This window comes from Podarcis liolepis (genome assembly GCF_965112155.1).
Source record: "Podarcis liolepis genome assembly, chromosome: 11".
NCBI lineage: Eukaryota > Metazoa > Chordata > Lepidosauria > Squamata > Lacertidae > Podarcis > Podarcis liolepis.
The window spans coordinates 58,891,138-58,916,837 of record NC_139565.1 but is presented as its reverse complement, the minus strand read 5'-3'; the positions used below and the strand labels follow the sequence as shown (position 1 = coordinate 58,916,837).

Genomic DNA, 25,700 nt, shown 5'->3' with positions numbered 1-25,700 from the left:
AGGTGGGGCCGGAACTTCGCGTCGGTGACCTGGTTTGGCTCTCTACTCGCCATCTCCACCCCTCTCGACCTTCGCGGAAGTTGGACGCCCGCTTCACCGGCCCGTTCCCTATCGTGGACCAAGTCTCTCCTGTGGCATTCCGTCTCCGGTTACCCGCAACCCTGAAGGTCCACCCGGTCTTCCACAGGTCCCTTTTGAGTCCTGTGGCCCCACCCGACGAGTTCCACCCGAACCGTCCCCAACCGCAGCCAGTGTTGGTTCGGGGAGAGCCTGAGTACGAGGTGGAACGCATCCTGGACTCCCGATACCGCAGGGGAAAGCTACAGTATCTCATTGACTGGAAGGGGTACGGACCGGAGGACCGTTCCTGGGAACCAGCGGCCAACGTCCACGCACCTGCCTGCCTCCGAGAGTTCCATGCGACGTACCCCGGCAAGCCGGGTCCGGACCCTCGGTTGAGGGGGGGGCCTGGGAGGGGGGATGGTGTGATGGCCTGGGATTCCGATTCGGAGGATGAAACAGAGGAATCCCAGCCTGCACAGGAGTCCCCGCCCCCAGGGCCGGCTGAACTGGGGCAAGGCCTAGAGGCTGAAGAGCTTGCACCTGTGGCAGTGCAGCAGGAGCTGGCCCCAGGTGAAGTCCTCCTGGCCCCAGAGGAGCCTGATGACTCAGTGGCCACAGGTGAGCCTCCTCCAGGGCCCAGTAACCCTTCGGCCTCTCCTGATCTGCAGAGGCTTAGGGCAGAGAGGCGAAGGGAACTAGTTGCCCCCAGGAGGAGTGCTCGCCTTAAGGCCAAGGTAGGCGGGGCTCCTGGGGGTCGGGACCGCCCCTGACCTTAGAAGAGGATAAAAGCCCACTCATCCCGGCCCCAGGTTGCGGGAGCAACGTCGTTGTTGGCTTCGGACCTTCCTGTGATCCTGATCCTTGCTCGGCCTCCTGTTCCTGACTAACCGGTACTCCTGATCCCTGCTCGGCTTCATGTTCCTGACTATCCAGTACTCCTGTTTCCTGCTCGGCCTCCTGTTCCCGACCATCCGGTGTTCCTGTTACCTGCTCAGCCTTCTGTTCCAGCGTTCCTGTTCCCCGCCCGTCTCTCTGCATCGGACCTCGCCCCGCTTCGTGTGGACTCTGCTACATTCACGGTACCTTACCCCCGGGGCCAGCACATGTGGCCAGCATAACTAAGCTGCTTCTGGTGAACCAGAGCAGCACACGGAAACACTGTTTACCTTCCCGCCAGAGTCGTACCTATTTATCTACTTGCACTTTGACGTGCTTTTGAACTGCTAGGTTGGCAGGAGCAGGGACCGAGCAACGGGAGCTCACCCTGTCGCGGGGATTCGAACCGCCGTCCTTCTGATCGGCAAGTCCTAGGCTCTGTGGTTTAACCCACAGCGCCACCCGCATCCCAGAAAGACACAATAGTCTTCTTTTAAAAGTATAATAAGAAGTTTACTCACATTCAGTTCACAGTTGGATCCCTGAAGGCAGGCTTTTGCTTAGATTTGCAGAAGAAGGTTTCAGTTCATCCCATATGGGAACTCATTCCACATGCAGTCCAAGAGACGTAAATGGAAGAAGAAGAATGATGGCTGTGTGACCAGCCCCTTTTATAGGGTCTCCCAGAGTCATACCCACCTACCTGGTTACACGGAGGGGATGGAAGCTCAGGACCACGTTTGACAGGAAGTCTCCTCCTGGCTAGAGGGCATGTCCACTCTGGGCAAACAGGAAGTGTTGTATTTGACTGCTTATGTTACATCCCACAAAGAAGAAGAAGAAGAAGAAGAGTTTGGATTTGATATCCCGCTTTATCACTACCCGAAGGAGTCTCAAAGCGGCTCACAATCTCCTTTCCCTTCCTCCCCCACAACAAACACTCTGTGAGGTGAGTGGGTCTGAGAGACTTCAGAGAACTGTGACTAGCCCAAGGTCACCCTGCATGTGGAGGAGCGGGGAAGCGAACCCGGTTCACCAGATTACGGGTCTACCGCTCTTAACCACTACACCACACTGGCTCTTTTTTTTTTTTTAGAATAATTTTTTATTAACCGGCCAATCACATCAAATCAAACCAAATTTCATAAATTCCAAATTACACAGCCGAATTTTAAATTTTTGTTGGGGGTACCCATATTTCAAGTTCCGAAGGGGATCCAATCAACTTCTTGCTTCTTACTTCTGTTTTAATGTCCACAAATCTAACCTTATGATGTTCACAGTACTATCCAGTCCTTTCTTATTGTTTTTCCACATCTCTTGTTGTTATTTTCATATATTTTTCCTTTCTCTTTGTGACCTCTGATAGTCTCCACAAGCTGGTTAGAACATTTTGTAATCCTGCGTGGATATTATTATTTTTATCCTGTAGCCATATCCAGACGTTTTCCATATAACATCACTTCCATACATCAAAACAGTCTTAGTGTCATTAATCTTCACCAATCTGCCTCCTTTCTCAAAACCTCTGAGGAGATTTACCAGGAATGCAGTCTGAAAACAAGTCCGTTCTTCCTCCCGGTTATAAATCCTTTGGCAAGATGGCGACTCCGAATTAATTGCTGCGCCATTCCAAAAGCTCTTATTGCTCCTCGATCTCCCTAAAGCATACTTTTGGTTAAAGTTTATCTCCACACAGACCTTAATCATCCTGCTTGGGTCAGTTCAACTGACGATTCTAATGAGGAGGGGTTCATGTAAATCACATAGAAGGAAAGTAAAAAAGGTTCCCCCCCCATTCAGTCCCATTGTCAACATACCCAGCCTTTGGTGTATCTTCATCGTAAAATATTCCTGCTTCTCCAACCCGTCGTCTTCTTTCGCAGAGGTCACTTAAATTAGCAGACCTCACTCCCCTTCTTCACTTGAAATATGTGCATTTGCTTCTTTTGTAATTAATTATTCCAAATTGCTGCAGCTAGTGCGCGATCAGAGACAGCGTCCAGGAGAGCCGAGGTCCACATGGGGACATTCTGCCTAGGGCCCTCACCCCCTTCTTTCGAATTAGGGGGTGATTTATGGGCACAGCAGGCAAGGGCAGTGTTCCCCATTTCCTTGGGGCAACAAGGGAGGCTGCCTACTCCCATAACAGCCTCTTAATTACCCCGTGTGGGTCGGAGAGATGGTATTGTCGGCCATCTTCCAATGCGCCCCCTAGTGGCCCCCCTACACCACACTGGCTCTCAGAGAAGAGAGGAGGTTTGCTTGTCTCCTCCCACCCTTGCTCCCAATGTAGATCCTCACTCATCCCATTTTTCCTCTGGCCTCACTCACCACTGAATTGTGCATCCCCCCAGCTCAGAATGAAACATGACCCCTGAACCATCAAAGGCTGCCACCCCTCGCTCCAAAAGAAAGACACTGTGTGATAGAAACATAGGAATCTGCCTTTTACCAAGGCACAACATTGATCTACCCAGCACAGTGTTGTCTACACTGATTGCCAGCAGCTCTCCAGGTTTTCAGGCCAGGACAGCTTCCCAGCCCTACCTTGAGCTGCCAGCGGTTGAACTGGAGATGTTCTGCATGCAAGCCAGATGTTCTTCCACTGAGCTAAGGCCCTTCCCCAGTGACTTTGAGCCCTGGTGCAAACAACCCTGGAGTGTTGGGGCCTGCTGGCTTTGCAATGAGCAAAGTGATGAGATGTCTATTAAGCTGTTCATTCATCATAGCGTGAATCAGCAGTGCCTGGTAGTCTTGCTGGAGGCAGAGCGCTGTAGCAACAGATAACTTTCAGAATGGTTGACTTGTAATTAGTCTTGTGAATGAAATATTAAGGGGTGTGGGAAAACAGAAGCTTGCCAGACAAGCTTTGGGACTTGGTGTGGACTCTCTTTCTTTCTTTCTTTCTTTCTTTCTTTCTTTCTTTCATTCTTCCTAACTCTTGAGTTCGCAACATGTAGTCATTAAACATTGATACCAAATTGCCCAGAGTAGCTGACTCAGGCATTGTTAGCCTCTGCCTCAGAAAAGCAGGGTCTGGGCTTACACAGTCTAGCTTGTTAATCCTTCATTCCTTTGGGGCAGGTTATTGCCTTATGGGCAGCCTAATGTCTGAAGCCAGAAAAGGGGAGATCCTTGCCCTGGCTCGGTTGAATGACCCTTGGAAATTCATGTTTTGCTTTTGCTTCTTGGGAGCAAATACTGCCATGACTAATCTCTTGCATCTGTTATTATTGTTTCTCCTACTGTTGTTAGGTGGTTAAAGGTAGAGGGTTATATCTCAGTAGTAGAACATGTGTTTTGCAAGCAAAGAGGTCCCAGCGACAGAGCTCAGGATCTCCAGCTGAAAAGAACGAGGTAGGGAATCATAGAATCATAGAGTTGGAAGAGACCACAAGGGCCATCGAGTCCAACCCCCTGCCAAGCAGGAAACACCATCAGAGCACTCCTGACATATGGTTGTCAAGCCTCTGCTTAAAGACCTCCAAAGAAGGATCCATTGCTCCGCGTCCGCTTCTCTGGAGCAGCAGAAAACAACCTTTCTCCCTCCTCTATGTGACATACTTTTAAATATTTGAACATGGCTATCATATCACCCCTTAACCTCCTCTTCTCCAGGCTAAACATGCCCAGCTCCCTTAGCCGTTCCTCATAAGGCATCGTTTCCAGGCCTTTGACCATTTTGGTTGCCCTCCTCTGGACACGTTCCAGTTTGTCAGTGTCCTTCTTGAACTGTGGTGCCCAGAACTGGACACAGTACTCCAGGTGAGGTCTGACCAGAGCAGAATACAGTGGCACTATTACTTCCCTTGATCTAGATGCCATACTAGAGTGGTGGCAAAGGCCCCTGTCTGGAACCTGGAGAGCAAAATAGACCAGGGGTGGGAGACCTGGGGGCCTGATTGGGCTACGAGGCCATTTGGGCCGAGCCTGGGGTCACCTGGGGTCCTTACAGAGGTAGGGCAAATAAGGATGTGACTGGGCCAAAGGTTTGCCACAGTCAGCTGATCACCCAAACAGGCAAAAACAAGTCTCCTGGTGTCATTTTTAAAAAATAATTAGTGGGTTTTTAAAGGATTTTCTTGTGCTATAAACAGGGGGGAGTAAATCTTTCATCTCCACTTTCAATTTATTGAGTCTTTTTTCACAGTTCATTTACATGTAGTGAGAGATGCTTTCATCATGGTCATCTTGTGATGTGGGGGAAAGAGAAGGGAGGGAGAGATGGAGGTTGTTCTTTCGTTCCATTGCATAATGTTAGTGTAGGGGTTTGTGCCAGCATCACTGCGAGAGGTTAGGGCAGTGGTGGCCAAACTCGGCCCTCCAGATGTTTTGGGACTACAATTCCCATCATCCCTGACCATTGGTTCTGTTAGCTAGGGATGATGGGAGTTGTAGTCTCAAAACATCTGGAGGGCCGAGTTTGGCCACCACTGGGTTAGGGGGTCCAGTGCTTGGCTGGTTGATTTCAGTTGGTTGCAGTGTGGCTTGCTTGTACATAACTAGACACCGGAAGGACCTGTCAGGAGTGAACATAGACCACTGGTACCCAAATTTCCCCTGATGTCATTATGGTGCCAGGTGATTGACAGGCAAGTGGCCCACCCACAAGTCAGCTTCAGCTCCTGGGTGAGATAGAGATCAGCCCACCAGCCAGATCCACCTCCCCATTCCTGGAGTAGACAATTCTCAGAGCAGGCATTCCAGGTGGACCAATGACTAGGCTCTGCACAAGAGCTTATATCCATAGGTGAAGCCAGCTTTCTCACATCGGAGCCAGATATCATGCAAAAGGGGAGAGGTTTGCATCAAGATACGTATCTAGCCTTGAGGTGACTGGCTGGAGCTCCATTGCCCAAAAGCATATGGGGCTTGAGCAACTGAAGATCATGGAATCACAGAATTGTAGAGTCTGTCCAACCGCCTTCAGTGCAGGAATCACATTTAACGAATCCCCAACAGATGGCCATCCAACCTCTGCTTACAAAAGCTCCTACAAAGGAGAGCCCGCGGCCTGCCAAGGTGGTCTGTTCCACTGCCGAACAGCTCTTACCATCAGAAAGTTCTTCCTAACATTTAAGAAGATGACATCTACAATAATACAGTGTTACCTCGGTTGTCTAAAGTAATCCATTCCAGAAGACCGTTTGACTTCTGAAACATTTGACAACCAAGGCGCAAAGGGTGGTCTGCAAAGTCAATGGAGAAAATTGGGGGGGGGGGACACAGAGGAAGCCATTCGACTTCCAAAACACATTTGAAAATGGAAGCATTTACTTCCGGGTTTTCATCCTTCGAAAACAGAAACGTTCAGGTTCCAAAATGCTTGAAAACCGAGGTACCACTGTACTATGGTTCTTATATTTACAACATGCCTTGGGCGGCTGCGGCTGTACAGCGCTGAAGAAGATCAAACCTTGCACACAGGCTTGGAGTCTAAAGAATCGTTATTGCTCATGAATGAACACTTAAAATATCCAGGAAACAGGTGGAGTAGTTAAAGTGCCCCTTGCCTTCTCATTGTGGAGCAAACCTCAGGCCACTTTTCCTCGCCTAAACCCATTCTGTTTACATTTCCGGAATTTTAATGGTAGGCAGAAGGAGTTTTGATCTCAATAATTCCATTGTAATTCTTCCAAGAGGTGGGGAAGAAGAAGAAGAAGAGGAAGAGGAAGAGGAAGAAGAAGAAGAAGAAGAAGAAGAAGAAGAAGAAGAAGAAGAAGGCGGCAAAGTTTTTGGTCAAAAGGTTTGCTTTGTGCTAGGAGTAGCGGAAACGAGGAAGCTGCTTTATCTGTGATCTCCCGACTTACTGAAGAGAATCTGCAGTTTATTCTGACACTGATGGAAAGCATCCTGGGGAGCTTTGATGCGTATCAGTTAAAGAACTACCTTCATGGTTGCTGTACTTTCTAAGTCCACATAAAGCCCTGGGGGGCGGGGGGGGGGATAATGCTTTAGAAAACACAGTACATCTCCTCCTGTCAATGTGTTACAAGTAACAAGTATGGCTTTTGTAGTTTTAAGCTGGAGGCGAATGAGGCCGGGGACCCTGCAGCCCTTCAGATGTCCTGGGGCTACCACTCTGACCACTGGACATGCTGGCTGCAGGGGCTGATGGGAGCTGGAGTCCATCTGCAAGGCCAGATTCCCCAATGCTGGTCCAGTCCACATGCCAAACAATATCATAGTGTTGTAAGCCAAAAATGGCTTATCTTCTGAGTTTACTCCAATAAGACTCAGAGACAGAGGAGTTAGGAGTCCATTGTTGTTTATTGCAAAGCAGTAGGTTACAGTCGAATCTTTTCGCAAAACTGCAACCCCACCCAAGGGTCTGGGCAGGGTTATTTATAACTTTTCAAACAAAGGATTTCAATTTTCACCAATCATGTACACCATTACCTCATTTCATGTTTAATACACATGTGCAATAAGCATTGCTAACTAAACTTTCATTCTCGCCGTGATCTCTTACATTGGTTTAGTATGCATGTTGGGACCTGTGTTACATGTGGCCATTTGCACCATGTATCTATTTATGTTCTAGCTTATGAGCTGTATCTTCGTGATTTACGTATTAGCTCTTCCTTCTGTCCCAGTGGGCGACGGCGGTTTGCCAAATCATCAGTTTCATAATGCAACAGGTTACCATAACTTCTCTATTAGAAGCATATTCAATGATTTATAAAAGGGACGTGGGTGGCGCTGTGGGTTAAACCACAGAGCCTAGGACTTGCTGATCAGAAGCTCAGCAGTTCGAATCCCCACGACGGGGTGAGCTCCCGTTGCTCGGTCCCTGCTCTGCCAACCTAGCAGTTCAAAAGCACGTCAAAGTGCAAGTAGATAAATAGGTACCGCTCTAGCGGGAAGGTAAACGGCGTTTCTGTGCACTGCTCTGGTTCGCCAGAAGTGGCTTAGTCATGCTGGCCACATGACCCGGAAGCTGTACGCTGGCTCCCTCGGCCATTAAAGCGAGATGAGCGCTGCAACCCCAGAGTCGGCCACGACTGGACCTAATGGTCAGGGGACCCTTTACCTTTACCTTTTTACCATAACTTATCTATTAGAAGCATGTTCAAGGATTTATAGGGGTTTACACTATCAGATTCATTATGGCCCTTTGGGCCACCACCACAATAGGGCACACACCTCTCCGTCCGCATATTGCACCAATAATAACATGTGAAAAGGAGCAATTTCCCAGGAGGTATGTTCAGTGGTGGGTAGGGATGCCAGACTATTTTGGCAAAAGGTGAAATTGCCAATGTTAACTTATTCCTCCCATGTCCAGAATGGAACTATATCCAGCGAACTCTGGGATTCTATTGGATTTCCCGGGAGCTGCAAGGAGGCTGCCTCCCTTTTTGTTTTGAGAGCTAATCGTATTTGGGATTAAGCATGAAGTGTGCCTCTGCTTTGAATGCAGAGGAAATTGGTGTCCGAAAATAAAACATCTGGGCAAAGTTTGTATTAGGTGCAGGAAGGCTTGTGAATTAACACCAGACTGCGCCAGCTGAAGGATAGCATAATGAAAATGCTTCTATGTATTTTCTACAATGGTATTTGGCCCAATGGAAGATGTGTTAACATTTATTCTTGGACCAATATTGGAACAATAACTTACGTTCTTGTGCTGGTTTTTTGTTTGTTTGTTTTTATCCTTCCCGCCTCCCCACTTTAGTCTCAGGACTTACTAATGGTCTAAAATCCATATTTAATTAGATGCTGGAGGAAAGATAATTGCAAGGGCCTCTGTAGAAGCAATGTGAAAATTATATCTCAATTTCTTACCCATCTTCTGCATCTAAGATACAGTTTGCTTGCGAGGCATTAATAATTTTAACGGCTGCACAAACAAAGGCTGGTTTTAATAGGAATTCAAAAAGTTGCAGGCAACTTCCCACGTGCAAAGCATAGAGCTGGGGTAGGGGGATTGACCACTTGCAACATAACCGGGGTGTGTGTGTTGTTTTTTAATTATTCGGCTAAACTGATTTTGCAAACGCTCAAAGATTCGAAACAAAATTAGTTTCACTTCCTGGACCACTGAGCAGAGTTTTTCTGAGATCTTGCCTGTCTTGTGGATCACTTCACAAGTGGGACTCATGTGTTCATTAATCTTGGTCGTACAATGACCCCGAGAAATAATTTGTCGCCTTGGCAAGACTTCTTCCTCTCTGGGCTTCACAGACTTCCTCCTCCCTTCCTCTTTTTAATTGCACATTCGCCAAAAGGAAGAGAGAATGCAGACATGTTAGCAGCACAAGTGGGAAGAATAGTCTTATTTTAAAAATAATAATAAAATAACTTTTCTACCATGTTTCTTGAAAGTGAGCAAGGCACTAGAGAGAGATAAAAAGTTCTGATAGGGCAAGGGCAGTTTTAAAGCAAAGCAGTGAATCAAAGGTGTTCAAAGCATCTGCAGCAAAGTGGTCCTCTGACTGTGGAATGCTCTCCCCAGAGAAACACACCTGGCCCCAGCCCTGTCAACTTCCCTTCACCAGGATAATGCATTCCTCTTGGCCCTAAATTGTACTCTGGTGTGATATATGACCTGCTTTTGCTGTCATTTAGTGGGTAGAGGTGGGATATCCCCCCCCCTTTTTTGTTCTTCTTGTATTGAACACCTATCTATATCTATAGCTATACAGTGGTACCTCAGGTTAAGTACTTAATTTGTTCCAGAGGTCCGTACTTAACCTGAAACTGTTCTTAACCTGAAGCACCACTTTAGCTAATGGGGCCTCCTCCTGCTGCTGCTGCGCCGCCAGAGCACGATTTCTATTCTCATCCTGAAGCAAAGTTCTTAACCCGAGGTAATATTTCTGGGTTAGCGGAGTCTGTAACCTGAAGCGTATGTAACTCGAGGTACCACTGTATCTATATCTATATCTATATCTAATTATCATCATTTATTTATTTCTAGGTACCTGATTTTAAATACCTGAGAAGGGATTGGAATTTGTTTATAAAATTATGTAACCCCCTCGGGGATTTTTGTAGAAAGCCATGAACCAATGCAATAATAATTTTAGTGGGTTGCATCCTACATAGCGCTAAGTAGTGAATGTTGTGTCAGTATTATTCTTATTCTTATTCTTATTCTTATTCTTATTCCCTTCTGGCTGGGTTGCCCCGGCCACTCTGCACGGCTTCCGGAAACTAAAACACAGTAAGACATCAAACATTAAAAGCTTCCCTATACAGGGCTGCCTTCAGATGTCTTCTAAAAGTTGCATAGTTCTTCATCTCCTTGACATCTGATGGGAGGACGATCCACAAGGCAGGTGCCACTACCGAGAAGGCCCTCTGCCTGGCTCCCTGTAACTTGACTTCTCACAATGGGGAAACCAGCAGAAGGCCCTCGGAGCTGCATCTCAGTGTCCGGGCTGAACAATGGGGGTGGAGATGCTCCTTCCGTTATACGGGGCCAAGGCCATTTAAGGCTTTAAAGGTCAGCACCAACACACTTAATTTTGCTGTTTGCACAGTGGAATATTCTCTCCTGGTGCACCCCCTGAATGTGCTCTAGGGCTTACCACAACCTGCTCAGACTTCAGAAGGATGCTGAGCTTCTTTATACTTCTTCTAACCTTGGTCTTCATCCAGCTGGGCATATTGATGCTTAATTCTTGATCAGTGGCCCTCTTTGGGTTACAGTCCTTGTTGGCACTCGCTCAACTCTGTTCGCTATTAGCCGGAGTAAAATAAAGCACTCTGGAGAGAAGTCTTATATTTGGACAGGGGAACAGACAAGACCTTTATAAATCGAGACCATTTTCTGCTCAACTAAGGCTCTCCGGGGAACAGCTGGCAATTTTATAATTTACGTTCAGAATCTTAAATTAAAGCAAGTGGTGGGGATACCTTCTCTTTGTCCCGCGGTGGTGAAACTTGGCTAGTAAAATACGGTCTGAGAGCGTTGAATTGAAACGGCCACTGATGTCACGTACGATAAGTGGAGCAATAAGTCAATATTTACACATGTGTGGCGTGGCTTATGCACAGAACAGGATGAGCGAAGCTAGGTTTTCCTCAGCAGATGCTAAGCTGCAGAGATGCTCTTCCATTTACCTCTGTACAAATGGAGGATTACGCAAATGTGTGCTTGGGGTTCTTGCCTTAAGGGGCGCGACGAGGGAAACTCTTATACGGCGGGTGTGCAACATTGATATTGGTCAGACATCTCCTTCAGAACTGGATAATCAATAAGAGTGCCATTTTTATACAGAGTGGAAGCCTTATGATTTCCCTGTGGCTTTCAGAGGGAATCCCAGAATCCTTGCTTATTATTTATTTGTTTCATGTGTATCTGATTTTAAATGGTTGACAAGTGCTTGGAATTTTTATCACATCCTGTAAGTCGCTCGGGCATATTTTGTGAAAAGCCATAATAATAATATTATTTTTTTTAAGATATTTATTACAATTTTTAAACAACAAACAAACCACCAAACATATACAGTACCATCACCATATAACAAACAAAAAGATCCAAGTAAGATTATAAGATAAAGAAAGAATGAGAAAAGAAAATACAAATAAAATAAAATTATTCATAAATCATATTTTCATAATCTTTAGACTTCCTCGCATCACCCTTCCCTGCGTTCTCGGTCATGTAATTATATGCAGCAATTTGTTACCTTACTTCCATTCTTATTTTATAAATCTCAAATATTATGTTCCAACCTTTAAATGGTTTTATCATAAATTAAACTCCTTGGCTTGTACATAATATTGCTTCAAATTTCATCATTTCCTTAAACCTCACTTATTCTCATATGTCTTACAATAAAATTACTGCTGCCGTGTTTCTTTCAAGCCATAATAATAATAATTTGTTGCATCCTATGTGAATGTTCCATCAGCTCAAGGATTCCTGCCTGATGCACCCCCCATATCTGCTTTAGGGGTTCCCACTGTTAGAATTCCTGCTCAGTGATTGCAGTCATGGGATTTTTGTCTATCACATGATGGTGTATATTTTGACTCCACAGAGTGGGAAGTGACGAAGACAGGATGTTTGTGTTACTGTGTTCTTTGAAGTGGGACTCTTGTCTTTTGTTCTTTTCTCTTTGCTGTCTGATGCTAGAGAGAGAGAGGGAACCATGTTGCAGTGCTCCGTGTGTGTTTATATGTAAATAAAGTAGATTAGCCAAAATACAGAGTTGCTGAGGTCTGTCATGCAAGGTGCGCAAACTCTGCTGATCCCTAAGTGTGCCGGTGTCAGTTGGTATTGGTCGCTGTGATGTTCAGGCTGAAGAAAGCTTATGAAGCTCCCGAACGATCGACCAGGAGGGAGAAAACATGCCAGTCAGGCATGTGTCTCTGCCAGGGACCTACTCAAGTGTAGTCTGAACTCCTGACACCCACAACTCTATGGAGCAGATCTGGGAAGGGTGTGGAGGGGTGTGGAGGGAGGAGAAGGGGCTCTCATTGCACACGTTCAGCTGTATAGTAGGGGTGCGATCTTTCATGCAAACACTTGTGCACTTGCACCAATGTTCACATGTAACGTTGAGCACCAGGACAGTCCGTTTAGAGCGTATCCCCAGTATTTTAGCTGTGGAAATCAACAACTGTGCACTCGTCCACACAAGCACTTGTACATTGTCAAGACAGCTTCTTCACTGTGTTTGGTGCAATGTGTGAATAAGCCTACTCAAAATGCAGGCATATAGAGAGAGCCTGGTGCAGAGCTTCCATTGCCCTATAGTTATAGGAGTGTTGTGAAAAGGACCAGGGCAGACCCATCACTACCTGTTCTTAAAGAGCTGCTATGTAGTTGATGAAAGCAGCACTGAGGTAAGAACAACCAGAGAAGGGACTCTGAGCAAAGGCAGCTCTCCAAGGTCCTGAAACCATCCCCTTGCAAAGCATTTGGGGATGTTGAGAAGCCATATGGCTGAGCTTTGCCCTATCTCCTTCCTTCAACAGGCTCCTGACCTGGATTGTGTAGGTCAAACCCGTTGGGGGCAGGAGGTTGCATTATAGATTCCCTTTCACACTTTCCCACCAGCTCTGAGATTCCTTGAAAAAATGGAATCCTGCTGCAGACACCTTCCATGTTCTTTATGAGATTCTGGGTGGCCGGCTGGTGGTGATAATAATAATAATAATAATAATTTATTATTTATACCCCGCCCATCTGGCTGGGTTTCCTCAGCCACCCTGGGCAGCTTCCAACTGAATATTAAAAACAATACAGCATCAGACATTAAAAACCTCCCTAAACCAGGGCCTCCTTCAGTTGTCTTTTAAAAGTAAAACAGTTTTTTATTGCCTTGACATCTGCTGGGAGGGCGTTCCACAGGGAGGGTGCCACTACCGAGAAGGCCCTCTGCCTGGTTCCCTGTAACCTCACTTCTCACAATGAGGGAACCACCAGAAGGCCCTCAGAGCTGGACCTCAGTGTCTGGGCAGAACGATGGGGGTGGAGACGCTCCTCCAGGTATACTGGGTCGAGGCCGTTTAGGGCTTTAAAGGTCAGCACCAACACTTTGAATTGTGCTCAGAAACGTACTGGGAGCCAATGAAGATCTTTCAGGACCGGTGTTACTTTACTGATCACTTTTCTGGCCCTCGGATGCAAAAACATTGAAAAGCGCTTGATGGATATATTTTTTCCTCCACCACCTCTGTAATGGGTATGAGTTACTCATGCGTAAAACTGCCGCCCTTCTAGGCTTAATTGCTTTGGTTAAACAGTTCTGACTGCACAGCCCATCTCCGCGTGGCTGTCTCAGTCGCTAGCAGAATCTGTCTGTGGGCGTTTCTTAAACCTTTTCCAGCATAGAAGCTGTCTGACTCCCAGTCGCCTCCTCCTCTCACTGTGCGGGAGTCTTCTGCGCAGGGAGGGCATGGGTAGTGGAGGACCTGTGCTCTCCTCACTGATGTCCAGAGAAGAATCCCGGAGCTCTCCCTCCGCTTCCCCCATTTGCCCCCCTTTATCCCTGGTGTTGCGCTGATTTCCTTCCTCCTCTACTGAGCTGCTTCTCCCCCTGGTGCTGGGTCCTTCGCCTGCAGAATCTGGGAGCCTCCCCTTCTCCTCTCGCTCTGATGTCAGTTCCCTGACAACCTCCATACAGGGAGTGGTCACGGCATTGCCTGCAAGGGCGAATCAGGAACACTTGGAAGTTCCTGCATCTCCCCCCCTTTTTTTTTTTAGTTTTAGGACTCCAGGCGTTTGGCTTGCGCACCATGTAAGCCCAGCATTGACACTTTTCAGAGCAGTCTTTTTAAGCCTCCCAGCTGTCAGCTGAAAGAAACTGAATGAGTGTAGTAACTAATTCACAGATGAAAAATGTAATCCCTGCTAATCTAATTCTTGCCCACCATACAGAGATGGCTTTGGTGGAACTGCTGTTGTCATCTCTTATGTGCTGCTTCCATGCTGCTTCCCTGAACAGCCGTAGGGTTTTTCTAAAAGGCACTTTCTTATTTTTAAAAAAGCTCCACAGCTCCAGCGCGTGTATTTACACCCTGACCAACCTCAACAAACATCCTCTTCCTTCCCCATCCCAGCTGAAAATGGCATTTGCTTGCCTTAGGAACCTAGGAAAATCACCTTCTACTGAGTCAGTCCCTTGGTCCATCTCACTCAGTATTGTCTACACAGACTGGCAGCAGCTCTCCCAAGATGTCAGACCAGGAGTCTTTTCCAGCCCTGCCTGGAGATTCCCAGATGTGGAACCTTCTGCATGAAAGCCAATGTTCGACCACTGGACTCCATCCCCTGTAGAGTAAGTCCTGTCCCTTGTACCCACGTTACATGAGGGGAGGATATCTAGGGGCAAGGAGTGAAGCCGCCACCACAACCTCCCCAGCAAGACACAAAACTGTACAGCTATTAAGTGTAGATGCAAAACCAGGCATAGGCAAACTCAGCCCTTCAGATGTTTTGAGACTACAATCCCCATCATCCCTGACCACTGGGCCTGTTAACTAGGGATGATGGGAGTTGTAGTCCCAAAACATTTGGAGGGCCGAGTTTGCCTATGCCTGTGCCCATACACCTGGCGTGTTGCCTGTCAAGATTGTATTTCTGCCACTAATTCCATTTCTGAATTGCTTTGAGTAAAATACCTTGATATGTTTTGGCAATAAAAGCATCCGCAATAAAAAACACTTGCACAATTTTGTATTTAAAATCAATTAAAACCATTTTAAAAAATCATATGTTTAAAAAAACACTTTCATATGTAAAATCAGTTTCAACTCCAATGGAGATGAAGATCTCCACTCAAAAGGCTTGTTGAAAAGGCAAGGTCTTCAGTTGGTACATTCGCTTTACTATTTGCTTGTGTTCCTTTGGTGGTGAGAGAGCTTGGGTGTGGTTGTTTGTTTGTGATTGGCTGTGGCGACCTTTGTTCTCATGTGTGAGTGGGGTGGGTGGGTGTTTTTGAATCAGGTAAGCGATATAGATTCACATGCTGTTGGTGGATTCTTGTCGTCCTGTTGGGCTGTGTATGTGATACCAGGGTGAAGGCGTCTTCTTCTATTTGTCCCCGTGTCAGTTTCAGTCTATTGGTTAGCTTTTCTTGTAAGGCTGTTTCCCATACTATTTGATACCATTGGCCCATGCTTACTCCTGACAGGTCTCTCCAATATCTGGCTATGATGTTTCTGGCTGCTGAGAGTAGGTGGGTTATGAGCTCTTTATGATGTGAGTGGGCATTATTATCTTGGAAGTTGTTTAGTGGGGCCAGTTCTGGGGTGACATCTAATACTTGCTTAGTTATTTTGCATATTTCTTGTATGATTGTTGTCCAAAATAGTTGGATTTGGGGGCATTCCCACCACATGTGGAAGTATGTGCCTGTGGAGGTACATCCTCTCCAGCATTTTGGCGAGGTTCCTGGGTGTGTTGGCTCTAGTTTCCTTGGTATTAGGTACCATCTGTAAGTAAGTTTCAGAGCGAGTTCTTTCCTCTTTGCTGATATGCATTTAAAGGGAGGTTTAGACCACATTCTGGTCCACTGAGTGGGGATAATCTCATAGCCTATGTCATCCTCCCATTGTTTTTTTGATTACGTCTAGGGGGTTTGTGGGATTTTGGAGTAGGATTTTGTACTTCAAAAACTTCCTCCTAACAACAAAGGGACGCGGCAAAGAGATGGTATCTGCAACATACAAAATCACATTCCTTTTTTAAAAATCTCCTGCTCTCTTCTTTCCTTCCCAGGTGCAAGATAAGTTCCGCCTGGATCTCTCTGACGAGGAGGCTGTTCACTACATGCAGAGCCTCATAGATGAAAGTGTCCATGCTCTCTTTGCTGCGATGGTGGAGCAGATCCATAAGTTTGCTCAGGTAAGAACATTAGAAGAGCCCCAAAGTCTTTCTTTTTTTAGGTAGTAGCTGCCAGTAGGTCACTCCTCGCTGAATTTATTTTATTCCTTTTTTTAAAAAAAAAAGCTGTCTGGATACCGTAGCTATTCACCCATTCTAACAGTGAATTCCATAAGTCAATCATACAGTGTATAAACTTGAAAATGCAATTCCCTGTCTGCCCTGAATAATCTTAGTTCTTTATCACCTGAGACACTCAAGCTGATTTGGTTGAGACACACACTCACACACACTCACAAACATGCACACTCTCACTCATCTAAACATAACCATCTAAAAAGCAAAAGAGTAGCTTGGGAAGCAGATCACTTCAGAGGATAGCTCAGTTGGTTAGAGCATGGTGCTGTTAACGCCAACGTTGCAGGTTCAGTCCCCGTATGGAGCAGTTGCATATTTCTAAATTGCAGGGGATTGGACTACCGTATTCTTCGCTCTATAAGACGCACTTTTCCCCTCCTAAAAAGTAAGGGGAAATATGTGTGCGTCTTATGGAGCGAATGCAAGCGGGAGGCTCTGCTCAGTGCTCCCTTTAAAGAGCCCCGTGGAGCGTGTGTGCGGCTCTTGGGGGCTTTTCCCCGAGGAGGGAGAAAGCCCCCAAGAGTCACACACATGCTCCGTGCGCTCTTTAAAGGGAGTGGGCTCTTGGGGGAATCTTCATCCCGCTGCTCGGGAGAGGCTTCAGTGGCTATCCCAGAAGCCAGAACAGCAAGAGGGTATCCCTAAAGCCAGATCCCTCTTGCTGTTCTGACTTCTGGGATTCAGAATATTCTTTTTCTTGTTTTCCTCCTCCAAAAACCAGGTGTGTCTTATGGTCTGGTGCGTCTTATAGAGCGAAAAATACGGTACATGGTCCTTGGGGTTCCCTTCCAACTCTATGATTCTATATTTCAGAGGCCCTGTGGTCTCCACAGCCCCCTTGCCAAGCTACAGAATTCCAGTCTGCCAGCATTCAAAGTGGCAACAGAACTCTTTGTGAAGGTCTCCTGGCTTAGCAAGACCTTGGGACAATTGTTTCTTTGGCACCCGAGTCAGATTTTGCATTGTAACTCACTGCACATCCCAGCAGGTCTGTGGCAGAGGATCCAGGCGTGCTGTTTTCATTGCGTCTGATTTCTTCCTGTCCAGGAGAAGCATGTGGCGTAGCCAGAATAGAACACTCTGTCTCTGTCAACTAGGCTATACAGATGAGAATGTCAAGTCACAAGAAAGCAGAGCCACCCAGGGGAGGCAGAGGGCATAGCAAAGAAGATGAGGAGGAATCAGCAGGGCTGGAAGGAAGCTCTGATCTGGAGCACAACTGCAGGGGAGGGCATGTGGTGCCCAGCTTTCAGGACCCTGGACAGGTCACTAGGAGCTGATTGCATGTTCTGAAGGCACCTTGCCCCCAAAATCCATTTTTTTCTACCTTTTGATCCTGCCTACCATTCCCCAGGTTCCATATGACATGTGTCCCTCAGCTGCGTAATGGGGGAGCCTTAAAGAGGCACCCCCATGTGATGAGCAAGGAACTGGAAACCCTGAAGTCCATGGTTCCTCTGGGGATTCTAGCTCAGAAGTGCTGCATCTAGGATTCCTAGCCCTGTCATGTTCTGGCTCACTTTCTGAGCTGGAATTTGGTGCCTCCAGAGCTCGTGCTGGGTCACCCAACCTGGCTCGCCTTACAAATTTGAGTGCTTCCTGCTCCTCAAGTTCCAGATGGAGACCCCCCAAAGAGGAGGAAAAAACCTGCCTTTCCTTCAGGGTCCCATAAGATGCTCTCTAGTGGCACACTACAGCATAGTTAGCTTTCATCTGAATGTGCAGTCATGGTCACTTAGACTTCTTGGACCAGAGCAACAACACTGCTGCATCAGACCAAAAGCTTCTCTATACCAGCATCTCATTTCCAGCAATGCCCAACCAGAGACTTCCAGGCAGACCTTAAGTACAGCATGAGAGCTTTTTCCTGTTGTTTGTCCTCAAACAACTTGTATCCCGGACACTGTGATGTAAACACACAACTGCAGTAACTGGATATGCACGTTATTGATATGAAGTGCTGCCCTGTTTTCCCCCTTTTAAAAATTATATTGGCACACCAAAGACCATGGATTAGATCCTAATGGTCAAAAGAAAAAGGCTCTCTCCATTTGCCCTCCCCAAGGGTTGGTGGGTGGAAGGTAGCAGATTCTTTTGTGATGGGTACTCATTTCTCAAGCGTTCTTGTGCCAGCAGCGCATTAATGTTCTTTCCAGGTTGGGCTAATAAATCAAGAGTTTTACAGATTTGATCTTGGTCATCCATTTTTGCTTCTTCGTGTTTTATTTTTCCAGTCGGTCTCATTCATTCATAACATTTCACTCCCTCCTTTTGCCAGGAGTTTTACAACCGCAAAACCATTCTGTTATGGTGCAATTGAAAGTTTTCTCAGGCTGTGCTTTGCTAGTACATGAGATCTTCAACTTCCTTCTGTTGTTGTGGTGGTGGTTGCTGCTGCTGTTTTGTTGGTGGTGCTTTTAAATCATCAGCTCTTCAGCATCACTTGCATCTAATCTCCTGGAATCATCACTTGTCAGTGGAGGCTCAGATGGCCTCAGTGGCTAGGAGAGCTTTCTTCCACTTAGAGACCCTTTGGGGAAGAAATGACTTGTCCACTGTACTCCATGCTCTGGTAACTTCCAGATTGGTTTATTGTAATGTGCTGTAGGTGAGGCTGAGCTTGAAGATGACTTGATGTTGGGAGAGTTTGTAGTCCAAGACATACAAAGGGCAGCAGGATGATGAAGGCAATGACAACTAGTCAACTGTGTTCACCTTTTGAGGAAAGAGGATGTAGCAGAAGTTCGCTGTACCAGTTCCCAGGCTTCAGTTGTTTATTCTTGGGACTGGATATGCTTCCCAGGGCTTTCTCCAGGACTTATATTAATTAGGGGCAAAAATAATTGCTGCTTTAAATCCTTTGCAAATTGGCGTGTGACGCTGTTGAAATACAATGGGCTTCTGTAGCCGCTGACATTATTAAAGCCTCTTATCTCAACCGGCGAAACCAGCAGCCCCAGCTATTATTCCGGATCACCACATTTTACGAGGCTCTTTATTTTTTATTTTTTATTTTATTTTCCAGAAGTAAATATATATTATTACTGATGGGTATCGAGTTTAATTAACTGGAAAGCATCAAGTTCCATGTGGCCTCAGTGCCACAGTATGACCAACCATTGACGGTTTCTCATTGGAAGCCCGTCTGCAAGATAATGCAGCCTTTTTAAAAAGCAGAGAGATGCACTCCAGCTGCAACAAAGTTTGAAAGTTTGTGATTGGCACTCTGGCCTGCATGTTGTGCTGGGGATAATAACCCACAACATAACAGGCTATGTTTAACCATATGAATTATTTATACATCATATAAACATACCTCTTTTCACATTATCAAATTAAGTAGACGCAATTAAAGACCAACATTTTGAACAGGAAATACAAATAGCTCAGTTCTTATATACGTAATGTCCAAAGAGAAGCTTTTTTGTGTTCCATGTAGGTCTTTACGGACACAAGTGTCAGACGTGACAACTTTGAGAAGCAGTGCTTGCAGGAAATGAACTTTTTCTTTGTAATGTTCCACATATGCCTTTGCAAAGTATAGCTGTTGTATGCATGTATCAGACGAAAGATACGAAAGGTCTTAACATATGCCTTTGCAAAATATAGTTGTTGTATGCAGGTATCAGACGAAAGTTGTGCTCGGGAGGCATGTGCTTCGAATGGTTAAAACTGAGAGTGGAGAGTTGGGGGAATTGCCATGTGCCCAACTTAGAATGTGAAATCCCTTTATTACAGATTTGTAGAAAAGAGGGCAAAACAGACAGGGGTGTAAATCAGCATCTACACAACTCCTGATTGATGAGGAGTAGCTCAATCAGTACAGCAGGAAACTCTTAATCTCGAGGTCGTGGGTTCAAGCCCCACTTTGGGCAAAGTATTCCTGCACTGCAGGGAGTTGGTCTCGAATTCAGCATTTCTCAACCTGTGGGTCCCCAGATGTTGTTGGACTACAACTCCCATCATCCCTGAGCTCTGGCCTTGCTAGCTAGGGGTGGGAGTTGTAGTTCAACAACATCTGGGGACCCACAGGTTGAGAAAGGCTGGACTAGGGGGTTTGTGGGATTTTGGAGTACGATTTTGTACTTTGAAAACCTCCTCCTAACAACAAAGGGACACGGCAAAGGGATGGTATCTGCAATGTACAACTGCATCTCGGCGAGTAAAGCGAGATGAGCGCTGCAACCCCAGAGTCGTTCACGACTGGACTTAACTGTCAGGGGTCCTTTACCTTTACCTTTATGGATGTCTTAATGCAGTTGCTTTATTGTGTATTTTAATTGTAGGTAGCTGTATTTTATAACTGGTTTGTTTCGGTTATTTTGCTTGGTGTTTCTTCTTGAAATGAAAGGCGGCATAGAAATCATTTCAACGATAGCAACAGCATCAGGGAGAGCCAAAAGTTTTCAACAAATGCAATGGAGGAAACTATTGAAGGATCAGAGGTTTCTTTTTCGTGCTTGGAACACGTGTGCCGAAGAGGCAAGCCACTTCCCAGCTTTCAATGTAAAACTGAATTGCTTTTGTGAGTGATCCCTTGAGAGTGGGGGGAAATATTCAGCTCAGCCCTAGTTTTTCTTTTCTTTTTTCATAGCAAACTTCAACCTGGCTCACAGCACGAGTGCGTGCCTCTGAATACCATTTGGGAATCTTTGCATAAAGAGGTGCTGTGTGCTAGTGTTATTGGGCAAGTCCTGTGCTGTCGCTCCCAATAAAAAAAGTGGGAAACCTGTTGTTAATAATGTTAAATTCTAGTCTCCGTCTACCACTCTCTTCATTTTAGTATCGCTGCTGGTTCTTTTCACAGAGAAGAGGTGTCTAAATCTGATTTTGCCGTTCCCAAATGAACGGAGCCCAAAACTGATTTGCCGTCTTGGATAGATATTGATAAATTACATGCTCGGATTCGGTTACTTCCCAGAATTATTGGGTTAAGCAGCATTGCAAATGAGGGATGTGTCTGAATGGTTCATTCGACCCAGTTTTACCCATTAGGATTGTAAGACGACCCAAATTAAAAGCCCTGCCAAGTGATTTGTGTGCTTTGCTGGGAGTTCACCAGTTGGCCTGAGTCGCTGTCCCTCAGCCTCATCTCTTCATAATAAAAGCCCTGATGGATCAGGCCAAAGGCTATTCCAGCATCCTGTTCTCACAGTGGCCAAGCAGATGCTCCAGTGGCAAACCATCAAGCCACAAGAACACACTCCATTCTCCAGTTCCCAGCAACTGTTCCTCAGAGACATTCTTGTTGGTGCAGGGAGGCAGATGGCGCTGTGGTCTAAACCACTGAGCCTCTTGGGTTTGCCGATCAGAAGGTCAGCGGTTCAAATCCCTGTGACAGAGTGAGCTCCCGTTGCTCTGTCCCAGCTCCTGCCAACCTAGCAGTTCAAAAGCACACAAGTGCAAGTAGATAAAAAGGTACCACTGTGGTGGGAAGGTAAATGGCATTTCCATGTGCTTTGGCTTCCGTCACAGTGTCCGTTGCACCAGAAGTGGTTTAGTCATGCTGGCCACATGACCCAGAAAGCTGTCTGTGGACAAACGCCGGCTCCCTCGGCCTGAAAGTGAGATGAGCGCCACAACCCCATAGTCACCTTTGACTGAACTTAACCATCTAGGGGTCCTTTACCTCTCTTTTTTGCCTTACTGGTTGGTGATGTGGAGTTAATAACACAGCTCTACTTCCATAGGTTTATTGCAACAACCACTTTGAGATAAATCATACGAAGCATTTTGGACTCTTCAATCTGCTTCATCAGTGCTAAGTGACATGATTTGGTGTACTATGACTTGAACCCCAAGATCAGAATATGAAAGATCTACAAAATAACTGAGGACTCAAAGGACAGGGTAACCAAGCAGAAAGGGCTATGTCCTCCAAACCATGATGACACAAAAACTAGCCTGTTATTGAAAGTGTTGGGCATTTGCCTTCTCATTTGCCATACAATGTTTATTTGTCACTTCCAGTGAATCTTTTGGTGCAGCAGCCCCTCTGGAACTCCCTGCTCATTGACACTAGGCAGGAGTCTTTGCTGTATTACTTTCACCAGCTGCTAAAACCATTTTGCTTGTTTGTTTGACATGTAATTTCATTGTGCATTACTTGATTAAAGCTGTAGGTTTTAACTGTATTTTGGTACTTAGATTATGTCTGCTTGCTTTTAAAGTCTGTTGATATTGTTGGTATTTCCTTATCAATATTTTATATTATTTAAAATAAATTGCTTTTAGGGGTGTGGGTGTTAGTACTAACCAATATATAAACCTTGTTAAATTATTTTTTTAAGCCCATTAGATTTTTAATGATGACTTCCCTTGGAAATTAGACACCTGTGCGTGAACACCCACTCGAGGGTTGCCATCCACCTTTCTGAAGTCTTTCAGAACCAGCCCAATAAACGTTTCCCCCCAGTGCAGTTAGTCTTGGGGAAGGCAACAAGTAAAGCGACCTACAACATCCAAGCCAAATTGATGCCTTACTTTATGTTTGATTTCTTTTTCTCTTTCCCTCTCTTATTTAGTACTGGAGAAAATGAGCCCCATCAGCTTCTGGAGGAAACCACATGGCTGTGTGTTAAGCTGTTCAAGATGGCACCCAGCAGAGTGTACTGAACATTTTAGCAGCTCAGATAGTTTGCCTCGTCTGGGTTTCCATTAAGACAAGTTCAAGAAGGTGTTTTGGTGCCTAGACATTTCCACCATGAAGTTTGGAAAAGAGAGCAGCGTCCCTCCAGATGCAAATACTATGAAAAGAAGAAGGCCTTCTAAGTGTTTCTCTACACCTGATGTTGGAGTCAGAAACTGAAGCTTACCACTGCGCTTAACTTGGCTGGTGTCTATAGGAGCACGTGTTACAAAATGTCCATTTTAATTAATGGAAAGAAAAGTATTGTCAAAGCTGATTGTGGACTTGGGAACTGAAGTTTGGGGTTCACTGATAGGACTTGTCCAAATTGTCATTGGGAATAAGCAGCTGTGTGGTTCTTTCTTTTGGTGACAGCTGTCTTCCAAAGTGTCAGCAAGAGCCCACCCACAATGAAAAAAAAAGCTAAGTATCACTGATGGTCTTAAAAAGCCCTTAAAGATGGAGAGATTCAATGCTTTCATTCTCTCAATAAAAAATAATGTACATTGACTAAATATTCCAAGACTAATAAATTTCTTTTGATGCAAAGCTCTCTTATTTTAAGACTCCTCCTTTGTCTTTCTCAGCTCTTGGGTAGAAATTCTTAAATTTTCTGATGATCTCTATTCCAGATGGAAAAATATTTACACCACCATATCTTACAGCTGAACATTGCCACGTTGTAAAAAATCCCTGTAACTTTTCCATGCTCATTTGTCAGTATGCATGTGCCCTCAGTTGCAAAACACAGTAAATGATTTATTTCATATTTCCAGCAGAGTATATTATGCGGTCAATAGGTTGTATCCAATGAAGTTCTGTCCAGACTAGGCCCACTGCAATTACGTTATTGTCCATTTATTTCAATGGGCCTACTCTGAATACAGCTGAGCCAGTCTTACTGTAGTGAACATTTTACTTCTCTACTATGTTAGAGATGAGCTATATCTCAGTGGCAGGGCATTTGATTTACATGAAGAAACTGCCAGGTTCAACCCTTGTCATCGCCAGTTAGGACTGGGAGAGAGAACTCTGCCTGAAATTCTGGAGAGACGCTACCAGTCAGTGCTGACAGTACTGAACTAGATGGACCCACAGACAGACTTGATACAATGCAGCCTCCTACGTTAGCTGAGGCGTAGAAACCCAGCTTCATAATCTTACCTAAACCATGGGATTAAATGAACTGGACAATATGGGGTAGGAAACCTACTGTGAGGCTTCAATTTGCAGGGCACCGTATATACAGTGGTGCCCCGCAGGACGAATGCCTCGCAAGACGAAAAACTCGCTAGACGAAAGGGTTTTCCGTTTTTTGAGTCGCTTCGCAAGACGAATTTCCCTATGGGCTTGCTTCGCAAGACGAAACGTCTTGCGAGTTCTTGCAAGTTTGTTTCCTTTTTCTTAAAGCCGCTAAGCCGCTAATAGCCGTGCTTCGCAAGACGAAAAAACTGCAAGACGAAGAGACTCGCGGAACGGATTAATTTCGTCTTGCGAGGCACCACTGTATATATATATATTTTAAACGTTCCATACCGAGCCAAAATATTTTGGGGTGGGTTTTAGGGTTTTTTAATGTAATAGCTCTATTATCAACTCCCCCCGCCCCTCTTATCCAAGTGTCACCTTTGTGCCGTCTTTATTTTCTCCAGTGCTGGAAACATGTTGCCTTTGGGTGGAAGTGGAAACTGTAAAATTAGATTATTCTCCTGGGCTATATATAGCAATATTGCTGCTTTCAGCAGCCGCCGCCACTGCAGAGGCTTCTGACTCTGAAGAGATTTTAATTGCAAGAGAGGCTTTCTCCCCCAACTATAAAAACCCAGACAGAAATACTGAAGGGTTTTCTGAGAACAAGGCAACCTTTCTAACCAAAATAGCCAGCTTATCACACTTAGAGACACCAATGGTTATTTGTTTCAGTTGGTTCAAGAGGTTTGAGGAATGCCAGGGAGGAATCCAATTGAATTTCAGCACCTCTGATAGCAGCATGGCTAGAAACCAAAGTCCTGTTTCAGGACATTGGACAGCAGCCATTTCTTCAACACCTATGGACAAAAGACATGAGAAGAAGAAGAGGAGTTTGGATTTGATATCCCGCTTTATCACTCCCCTTCAGGAGTCTCAAAGCGGCTCACAATCTCCTTTCTCTTCCTCCCCCACAACAAACACTCTGTGAGGTGAGTGGGGCTGAGAAACTTCAGAGAAGTGTGACTAGCCCAAGGTCATCAGCAGCTGCATGTGGAGGAGCGGAAACGCGAACCCGGTTCCCCAGATTACAAGTCTATTGCTCTTAGCCACTACACCACACTGGCTCTCCTGAGATGCAATCGTTGGGATAAATTATTGGCCACTGTTTTATTCCAGATTTATCAGAAACATTTCAATGAGTTAAACCACCTACTCCTACTTGACGGTGGATAACTTTGCTGCCGAGACAACTAGGAAGCCTGTCCTGCGTGGGTCTGTGCATTGTATTTATAGCATGTTCTTGCTTGCCCACAAACCTTTAAGGCAGCCTTCCTCAACCTGGTCTCTTCCAGATATTTTTGACTACAACTCCCATCAGCGTCAGCCAGCACTGCTGTAGGAAATGGCACCTTCCTATGCTAAGCTTCTTGGTTTGTTATGATTGACCTGTTCTCCAGTGCAGTGGTCCCTTATGTGTGGGCTGGAACACATGGTAGCTTCTACTGCTGGGCT

General features: G+C 45.7%; 1 protein-coding gene across 2 annotated transcripts in view; it reads left to right on the top strand.

Annotated features, from left to right (window-relative positions):
* PIK3C3 (phosphatidylinositol 3-kinase catalytic subunit type 3) overlaps positions 1–23,546 on the top strand; it is a 121,947-nt gene extending 98,401 nt beyond the window's left edge. For both annotated transcript variants that reach the window (XM_083465822.1, XM_083465821.1), the window contains 2 exons: positions 16,127–16,252; positions 22,894–23,546. In XM_083465822.1, coding sequence (XP_083321948.1) covers positions 16,127–16,252; positions 22,894–22,908 — 141 coding nt within the window. In that variant the 3' untranslated portion in view covers positions 22,909–23,546. The remainder of the gene's footprint in view (positions 1–16,126; positions 16,253–22,893) is intronic.
* The last annotated feature ends 2,154 nt before the right edge of the window (positions 23,547–25,700 follow it).